General features: G+C 43.1%; 1 protein-coding gene across 1 annotated transcript; it reads left to right on the top strand.

The window, feature by feature from the left end:
• LOC109222827 (myb family transcription factor PHL8-like) lies at positions 231-1,876 on the top strand. The gene is made up of 2 exons (XM_019387137.1): positions 231-291; positions 1,229-1,876. The coding sequence occupies exons 1-2, from the start codon at positions 256-258 to the stop codon at positions 1,721-1,723; spliced, it is 531 nt and encodes a 176-aa protein (XP_019242682.1). The 5' UTR covers positions 231-255; the 3' UTR covers positions 1,724-1,876.

Raw genomic sequence — 9,903 nt, 5'->3', positions numbered from 1 at the left:
CTTGGAGTCTGCAATAGAACATAACAGACGAAAGGAAGATGAAAATTCAAGGGATTACTTTGGTGCAGAACTTAAAGAAAAGCAGAGTAGGGATATTCGTGATGCAGCACAAATTCAGATGAATGAGTAATATAGTTTTCCATTGTATTTAATATACTTGTATATAAACTAAAGCAATAACAGCATTTCACTAATAATTACTGATATTTATGCTTTGTCATAAGATTGCAAATAGCTCGCGCTTTAAAAGTGCAAATGGAGGTGCAGAGGAAACTTCATGAACAAATTGAGGTAAATATATAGAGTTTAACCTGTAAGTAATAGGTCATTTACCATGTCTACAGTTTACCAATCATGAGGTTGCTATAAAAGTTACGTGTAAATAGGCTGTCAAATTTGACCCAAGCTCAAATGACTCGCCCAACCCTTCTAAGGTTAGGCTGGTTATTAATTAGCCTATTATTAAACTCAGACCATCTTGACTCAACCCATCTAAAGTTGTGCTGATTTTTAGTCCAAATTAATCCATGAGTAACTTTGCCAAAGTATCTTAGAACATTTTTTTTTTATTTGATATGTTATATATGACCATAACAAAAGAAAAAAAAAAGTCTTATTTAGTAATTATACAATTCATAAGAAAACAACTCATATTAGTTAAAGTTTGGTAAAAATTAGGCGGGTTGGACTATGACAAAATTTTAGCACATCATGACCAAATCCATTCTGGCCCAAGTAACTTCTAGGCTTTGACCCTCCCAAAATCGGTCTCACCTGCCCATTTAACACCCGTACCTGCAAAATAGCATTTTTACGGACCTGATAGGGTAAATTTAGTTAAATAGCATGAGCTAGCCAATTTTCGGACTAGTCATTCAAAAATAGCTAGTGTTTGTCAAGTCAGTGAAAAATAGCCACTATTTTGCTGCAACAGAGACCGGTCCAGCATAATATACTGAAGTTCGGTGCACATGTGCATGAATTTCTAGCATATTATGCTGGACCGGCATACTTTGCTGGCTCCAGTATAATATACTAGAATTTCAGTATATTATGCTGGAGTATTTTCCGAATTTGAACAGTGTTTTCGTTCAGATTTATCTTTACATGAAAAGTGGCTAAATTTGGATGACTTTTGAAACTGTGGCTATTTTTGAATGACCACTTATAAATCTGGCTATTTTTGAATTTCTCCCGTAAATTTAACAAGTTGATCCATATTTTTCAGGTACAAAAACATTTACAACAGAGAATTGAAGCTCAAGGAAAGTATTTACAATCAGTTTTGATGAAAGCACAGGAAACACTTGCAAGATATGGTTCTTCTGATGAACTTGCCAAAGCTGAACTCTCTCAATCCGTTTCGATGCTTAACAAATGTTGTCCAAGTTCTTCACTGTCAGCAATAACTAAAATCGATGGCTCAATCTTAAAAGATACAGACAGAAATTCTCCAAGTTCTTCAATGTCAACATTAACTAAAATTGATGATTCAATCACAAAAGAGGTAGGCACATGGAAGAGAAATTCTAGTATTCTGTCACTGATGGATATGAATCCAGGGAATGGAAGTGGCTCGAACGCTGAAGCAAAAATAAATAAGAGGAGCAGAACCAATATTTGGACTGAACAACCATCTGGAAAAATACGTGACACTCAGAGAACTAATGAGCAGTTCGCATCTGGTCCAGAAGTAATAGACTTTATTAGCAGATGCTTCTAAGCTTATGATTTGCCATAAAATTACTGATTACTACAACTAGTACGTTGTTTTATAGAGTGGGGGAATAAAGTAGTCTAATTGTAGCGATTGGTGTGTATGGACTAAACGTTTATGCGACGGACAATATTGTTAAAAGTTTCCTCAGTAGTAACAGTAGCAAAAATAGAATTGTTCCTTCTTATGTTAGTTAATATTACCGTATTCATCTTGCACATTCTCATTTCTTTGGATTCCTAGTTGAGAGTGAGACAAATCAACTTTTACTTACCTTAAACATGTAATTTCATATACATATTTTCCATTAATAATAATGTTTTTGATGTTGACTACGTGTTTAGCTATTCTTGCATTCAAACATGAGCATGTGCTTTCGTATACCATGTCAATGAGGATATACTATAGAAGTTCTTTCAGTTTCATACACAACAATATACATAGATTTGTCATTAACTTAGACTTACAAGCTCATAAATTAAGGACAACTAGTCCTGAACTTACAATAACAAGCTCATAAGTTAAGGACACTTGGTCCTGAACTTAGAGTTGGAAGTTCAAAAGTTAAGGACACTTGGTCCTTAACTTAGAGCTACAAGCACAGAAATTAAGGACAGGTAGTCCTTAACTTAGAGTTACAAGCACAGAAATTAAGGACAGGTAGTCCTGAATTTCGAGTTCCAAGTTCAAAAGTTAAGGACATGTAGTGTTGAATTTAGAGTTACAAGTTCAAAAGTTAAGGACAAGTAGTTCTAAACTTAGACTTACAAGCTCAAAATTAAGGACAGCTAGTCCTGAACTTACAGTAACAAGCTCATAAGTTAAGGACACTTGGTCCTGAACTTTATGATCAGAAGGGTATTATCGTCCGGGCGGGTACAATTTATTAAAGTTGTGGCTAAAGACTAAAGACATTTTAAACAGTGGCTAGAGGCAAGTGTGATTGTTACTCTGTTTATTAGCTAGCAAGCTAAGATTCCCCTTTTCTTCTTGTTGATATGGATGTTTGGGACTGTTTGATCAAAAAGTGTTAAGCTTTTTATTAAACTAATTAATGAGGAAATGGGGAGTGAATCCTAGTTAGATATAATAAATTCTAGATAAAAGATTTAAACAAATCCGTGGGATGAAATCGTGTTCGAGAATAATAAATATCAAGTACGTGTTCAATGATTGTCAATGAATGTTATAATAAGAACATGCAATAAATGTAGATAATGGCAATAAATGTAATAAAGATGAATTTATCACCTAAATGTTAGATGACTTGGGTGATTCTTTTTCCTGACAGCAACGAGGGATAATGGTAAATGAGGATGGATGAGGAATCCTTGGATCTTGTAAACAAAGAGTGAACAACGTGTGTTGAGCAATAGAATCAGTGAACAAGACAAGCCTTTTGTATATTCTTTATAGTCAACTCTTTACAAGTGCTCTTATCAAAAAGTGAAGATCCCCTTTTTATTTTTTATCTCTTCCTATTTATAAGGGATATCCCCAAGAAAGCCTAAAAAGTATGAGATAAAGAATATCCAATGGAATATTCCTTATGTCTATTGCTAAACCATCCTACCATTGCTTCCTTCCCCCCTTTACTTGACCTCGGCAATAATCCTTTTTAAGATGACTCCTCGCCATTGTGCCGTGGTTGGCTCTATCCTCGACCATGTTTATTTGCAGTTATCAAGCCGCCCAAATTTAGACCAATACAGTTAATCCCTCCGCTTGTTGAGGTCGTGATCTTGCACGTCCTCGATGAGCGGATCCGGTCTGCAATTGTTGAGAAGAAATTTTATCGTGTTGATTGAATCGAATCGGCCGAGGTCGAAAAAACAGCATGGCCAGCGGGGCTGCGGTTGGCGTGGCTAACGTAGGGTAACGTCATGACCACACGCGTCATCGTTGCGCGTCTTCCCCATGCAGTGTCTGTGCTTCTATCGCTTCAATTTTGGTGCCATTGACGGTACTTTGCTTCGGTTCTAGTGTCACCCAACCCTATAAATAGATTGGGGGGGGGGGTTCATTTTCGAAAATTTTCAACATTTCTCATTTCGCATGTGTATTGTTTCCTTTGATCTTCTTCTCTGATCTCCAATCTCCGCTTTTAATCTCTTGCAACTTCTTCGATTCCAGTCCCTGACTTCTTACCTAGTTGATATCTTCTTCTTCAGACTTTGTTGCATTCATTTTACTACGAAAATATGTCAACATCCCCTCATATTCATGACGAAGTTTCTGATGCTATTCCTTTATCGGTGGCCCTTCCTCCCGGCGGTGAGGAATTCATGGTTGAAGAGGAGGAAAGCTTCCCCACCGTAGAGGAGGTGGTCCCTAAGAACCCTTTGGTTAGACATGATTTCCCAAAGGAACCCGCTCCCGCTCCTTCTCAGAAACTTTCTGAGATGGAACCGCCTCAAATAGCTGACCTCCGGTCTAAATATTGCATTCCTCCTCACGTCGAAATTGTTCCGGCCAGGGGCAACATCGTAGAGGTCCACCAACCCGGATATTATGCTTTCTACGTCTATCCGGTCTTGATCGGTTATTCTCTTCCTCTCCCCCCATTAGCGGAGGAATTTTGCTGATTTTACAACGTCTACCCGGCAAAACTCTCCCCTTATTTGTATAAAGTTTTTCTGATGCTGGTGAAGTATGAAGAGTTGGCCGGTTGTGAGGTCAACATTTGCCACTTGCTGCATCTATTTTTGCCCAGCTTTTATAGAGGTACATTGATACACCTGCGGCATCGTGGGATCAAAGGGTTGGTGGTCGGGATGGATGATAAGACGAACCAGCGGTTCTGGCATAAGTACTTCTTCATCAAGACCGAGCACCTGGTGGCGAACCTGGCTGAGTTTCCCGAGCAATGGAACTATAATCGTAAGTATCTTGCTGTATGCACGTTATTTTCATTTATTCTTTCATTTTGGACTCACTCGCGGCTTCCTTATTTTTACTGAGACGGTCGCCTTCTCCCGTCTTTGATATTGAAGATTGGGTGGTTCACGTGTTACCCACACCATGGGAATTCGCAATGGGAAGCGTTTTGGACCCAAGACCCCATCAAGTAAGTGTTATTCCTACCTCAACTTATTGCCGTTCACTATCGCTTTTTGATGCAACCTCCCTTTGGTGCCAGGTCGGCGAGTTTCCAAAACGACGAAGGCTCCAGTTCCTACATTTCGCCAAGCTATCGCGTCAGTCGAAATACAGTTTGCCTTAGCTGAATCTGCTCGAGGAGGTCGGACTCAAGTTCCGGCAATGAGGGACTCCGCCCCTCAAACTGTTTCCGTGCGGTATGAGATCTCTTCTCAGCCTATTTTTACCTCGTAGACAAGCCATCTAATGGCGAAGAGACATCGTTGAGGAAAAGAGGAAGGGTGGAGACCGGGAAGGCCATTGTCGGTGATGTTGAGCCGGAAAGATTCATTGCTTTGGAAGCGGAATCCGTGCTTACACCAGATGTTGAGATCGTTCCTACAATGGGTGTCGTCATGGAGAGAAGACCCTCTTGGGTTGAGGGGGCCGTGGTAGCGGAGAGCTTATACGGGCCGCAGAAGGTGACTCATCATCGGTGGCCGGGGGAAATAGAGATGTCCCTGCGGGGGACGACGACTCTGGCTAGGACATCGACCCTGAGGAGATACGAACCTTTATGGAGAGGACTACCGGTGTGGAGGTAAGGACGGAGGGTCCTAATCGGCATATAGTCATTCCCGTGGACTATGACCTCTTGGCCAACTCAGAACGGGCGGTGTCGGCCTTTTCTCCCCTGTGCGCGACTTTCGAGAATACGACGCTACAGGCGATGAGAGATGAGGACCTGTCGTTGGGTATATCCGGCATGGACCTGCTAGTGAGTGTTTTTCCCTGTTAGGTCAAGTTTGTTTCGCATGTGTAATATGCTTATACTGACTTTTTTTTTTGCATCAGACTCTTATCATGGGTATTGAGCGTGACCGGTGGAGGAGCGGAGGATGACCATTTTTAAGAAAATGACCTCCAAGTACAAGGAGTAGCGTACTAAGCGCCGAACGCTGGCCGACTTCCTCAACCAGGATGGCGAGTTTCAGTCGCTTCGTGATGGGCTCAAACAGAAAGACGACGAGCTGACGAAGAAAGATGAAGAGCTAAGGGAGAGGGACGATGAGCTTATGAGGGCCATCAGTAGGTGCAACGAGCTTGAGGCAACACTAAAGGCAAAGAGGACGAGCTTGAGGTGAGTAAGGGGGTGATGGCTGAGAACACTGATCTTCAGACGCAGGTGGTGTCCTTAACGGCTGAACTCAGGCAGAGGGAAGCAAAGGATGTTGATCTGAGGGGCGATCTGAGTGCCAAGATCGAAGAATTGAGTAGGGCCGAGAAAGCCAGAATGACCGCTATGGCTGAAGCGGCGGCCCTAGATGACGCCTTCGTGTTTGTAGGTTCGAGCGGGCTAACAAGGTGGAGACGTCAACGCTTAAGGTGGCGAGGTTGGAAGAACGGATCCAGGGTTTAGAGGCGGAGTTGTCCGGGTTAAACGAGCAAGTCGTTATCTTGAGGGACGAGGAGACGCAACGGTAGTCACAGCCGTCTACATCTCATACTTCTGCCGATCTCGTTGTGCCGCGGGAGTTGTATGAGATGTGGGTCCATGCCGAGGCTCAACTTGATGTGTACAAATCTTTGAAGACTGCCGGGAACGTTTCCGAAGCGTAGCTTAAGGGCGTCCGTGTCAAGGCACGTGCAGCCCGTAAAGCATGTGGTTACGACCCTGGTACACCTGGCGGGGATGAGGGTGATGACACCGCGGATAGGCTTGCCTCTGATCACTAGTATGATGATGAGTACGCCGATGGGGATGACGTGAAGCTGTTGTACTTAGTTTTTTTTTTTTTGCTTTGCTATTTTTGTGAGGGCGTCCTCGATCCCTTTGTAAAAAGTATTGTGATCCGATAATTGAAATGGAACAATTGTCTATTTGCTATGTATTTCTGGAGTCCCGTTCTCTTTTCTCTTTTTTCTCTTCTTTTTTTTGCTATGTGGAGAAGTCCTTGATATTTCGGCCGTTTGTATATGGTTGATATTGGTTGAGCCGAACATAGACCGACATGAGTCCGAGTATTGATTAGTTAGAATGAGATCGAGGTTTGATGAGGTTGAAAATCAAATAATTCGAGCGAGTCGGATATAAAGTACTTCGAGCGAGGTCGAATGTAAAGTAATTCGAGCGAAGTCGAATGTAACGTAATTCGTGCGAGGTCGAATGTAACGTAATTCGAGCGAGGTCGAATGTAACGTAATTCATGCGAGGTTGAATGTGACGTAATTCGAGCCAGGTCGAATGTAAAGTGTAAAATGACTTTGTGGAGTTGTGCAACGATGCTGCTTTGTTTATTTCATTCATTGGAGAATATTACATTTTTCTGTTTGTTCTATACATACATTGGAGAAGTTCCAGTCTACCTAGTCCCTTCATCGTTCGGCCTGGAGAAGTAGTCGATAGGCGAGGCGATATATTATACTTGAACTTCGAGACGTCCCCTTCGTCGCCTCATTAAAAACCTCCCCGAGAAAACCCAATTGGGACAAAACCCAGGCGAGGGAAAAAGAGTACGACTTGGAGGGCGTCCGTTTTCAGAAGTTGAAGTATTTGAGGTGGGAGACGTTCCAATTATTTTGTAGTAGCTTTGCCTCCGTTGTTTCTAGTTGGAATGATCATTTGTTTGCTACTGCCGTGATTTTGTACGGCCCGTCCCAATTGGTTCCTAGTTTACCTTCTATTGAATCTTTGCTCGCCTTTGTTTTCGCCTTGAGTACATAGTCTCTGACTTTGAGTGGTCGTACTTTGGCTTTTTGTTGTAGTACCGTTCTGCTTGCTGTTTTTGGGCTATCATTCTTATTTAAGCCATGTCTCTTCGCTCCTCTGCTTCGTCGAGGTCTTGTTTCCTATTCTCGTCGTTGCTTGGTCCGCTTTAATTGGAGTATCTCAAACTAGGTTCCCCGACCTCAACTGGTATCATGACGTCAGTCCCATAGACTAGTGAATATTGCGTTTCTCCTATGCTTGTTTTTGGCGAGTTGGTCCTTGAACATTTTGGTGACTAGCCTTTGATAAGTCGCCCCTGCGTTCTTCAACCCGAATGGCATGACTCTGTAACAGTACGTTCCCTGATGGGTGATGAAAGTAGTCTTTTCCTGGTCCTCCTCCTCCATGAGGATTTGGTTGTAACCTGAGTAGGCGTCCAAAAATCTCAACAACATGTGCCTTGCCGTTGCGTCGATGTGAGGCAACGGAAAGGGGACTTTTGGGCAGGCCTTGTTTAGGTCCGTGAAATCCACGCACATCCGCCACTTTCAATTTTTCTTTTTTAGCATGACTACGTTGGCGACCCATTGGGGGTATTTCAATTCTCGGAAGGAGCCATTAGCAAGTAGTTTATCCACCTCATCGCTGATGGCTTCGTTGATTGCGACATTGAATTTTCTTCTTACTTGTCGTACTGGAGGATAGAGTGGATCGATGTTCAACTTGTGTGTGGCAATGTCTTTTGGGATACCTGGCATATCTGTGTGGGGAAAAGCAAATAGATCGGCATTGTTAATTAAAAACTTATGATATTTACCTGGCTTTGAGAGTTTATGGCCTATGTAAACCCTTTTTCTATTGTCGTTGCTGTCTAGTTGGACGGGGTCGAGGTCTTCTATCGTTGATCCTGCGTCTTACACGATTTCGGGGTCCTTGATAACGTCTTTTTGTTCGTTAAGTTCGGACCCCGACTTTGGTAATTGCTATGTTTCTGAGTTGGTTCCCTTTAGCTGTTGAGTGTATGTGCAATCTTGGGCGATGGGATAGCATTCTTGGGTTGTGCGTTGTTCGCCTCGGATGCTGAATATCCTCAACGGAGTAGGGAACTTGATTACTTGATACAGGCTGTACGGGATGGCTCTCATGGCGTGTATCCATGGTCGTCCTATGATGGCGTTGTAAGATGTGTCCTGGTTCATGACATGGAACATTGTTTCTAGGTTTACGCCCCCCGCCAGAACGAGCAGCGTTATTTCTCCTGAGGTTCGCTCGACTGCATTATTAAAACCTATTAGTGTTCTGCAGCGTGGTACTATCTTGTCCTCGAGTCGCATTTGTGCGAGGATACGAGGGTGAATAATACACGCACCGCTTCCGTCGTCTACCATTATTCTTTTTACATCAGTATCTGAAATACGTAAAGCAATGACAAGAGCATCGAGATGAGGAAAGGTCAAACCGTGGGTATCTGACTTATCGAAGATGATACTGTCTTCGAGGTCATCATATCGTTCGTGGGTGATCGACCGCTTCAGTGTATGTGTGGTAGTAAATTTCACATGGTTGATTTCTGCTTCATCGCCCCCACCGATGATCATTTGGATGGTGCGAGCGGGGGAGGGTAGTTTTGGAGGGCCTTGGTGTTGTTCTCGTCCGCAGCCGAAGTTGGCTCTTCCTCGGTCGCTCATTAGCTCCCTTAGGTGCCCTTGGTGGAGCATGTTCACTACTTCTTGCCGTAGGGCTATGCAGTCCTCTCTTTTATGACCCCGCTCCTAATGAAATTCACAGAGAACATTCGACTTTCGGGTATTTGGGTCGTACTTCATCTTTTGTGGCCACTTTACCTTCGGTCCGAGCTTCTCTAGTGCGTACATTATTTCTGAAGGAGAAACACAAAAATTGTTAGCAGATAAGAGTGGACGCATACCTCTTTCGTTTCGCTGAGTCCCTGTATGCAGCTTGGACGGTCCTTTCGCATGGCAAGGAGATGGTGGGATGGCTATTCTGACATAGGGTTGATGCCTGTCTCGCTTGAGGCGTGGACCTGACTGGTCTCTTTGACCATCATTACGATGTTCTTTCCTCGGCTCTGTTTTGACCGACATTAGCCGTTGGGTTGGACCGTTAAGGTCATCCTCGTTTGCTCTCACCTCAGCGCAGTAGGCGTTGTGAATTTCTTCCCAAGTGGTGGGAGGGTATTTTATGAGCCTGCTTAATAACTTTCTAGTCTCTCTCGACCTATTCCTGTTCAACCTATTTTGGAAAGCTGCCACCGCCATCTCTTTCGATACATTTGGTAAGCTCATTCTTACTCTGTTAAATCAAGCGAGGAAGTCCCTGAGTACCTTGCCAGGCGATTGCCTAACGGCGAATATATCATTCACCCTGGCTTCCGCCT

The sequence above is a fragment of the Nicotiana attenuata genome, chromosome 2 (genome assembly GCF_001879085.1).
Source record: "Nicotiana attenuata strain UT chromosome 2, NIATTr2, whole genome shotgun sequence".
Lineage (NCBI taxonomy): Eukaryota > Viridiplantae > Streptophyta > Magnoliopsida > Solanales > Solanaceae > Nicotiana > Nicotiana attenuata.
The sequence above is the reverse complement of the archived record's forward strand: the minus strand, read 5'-3'. Positions and strand labels throughout refer to the sequence as shown.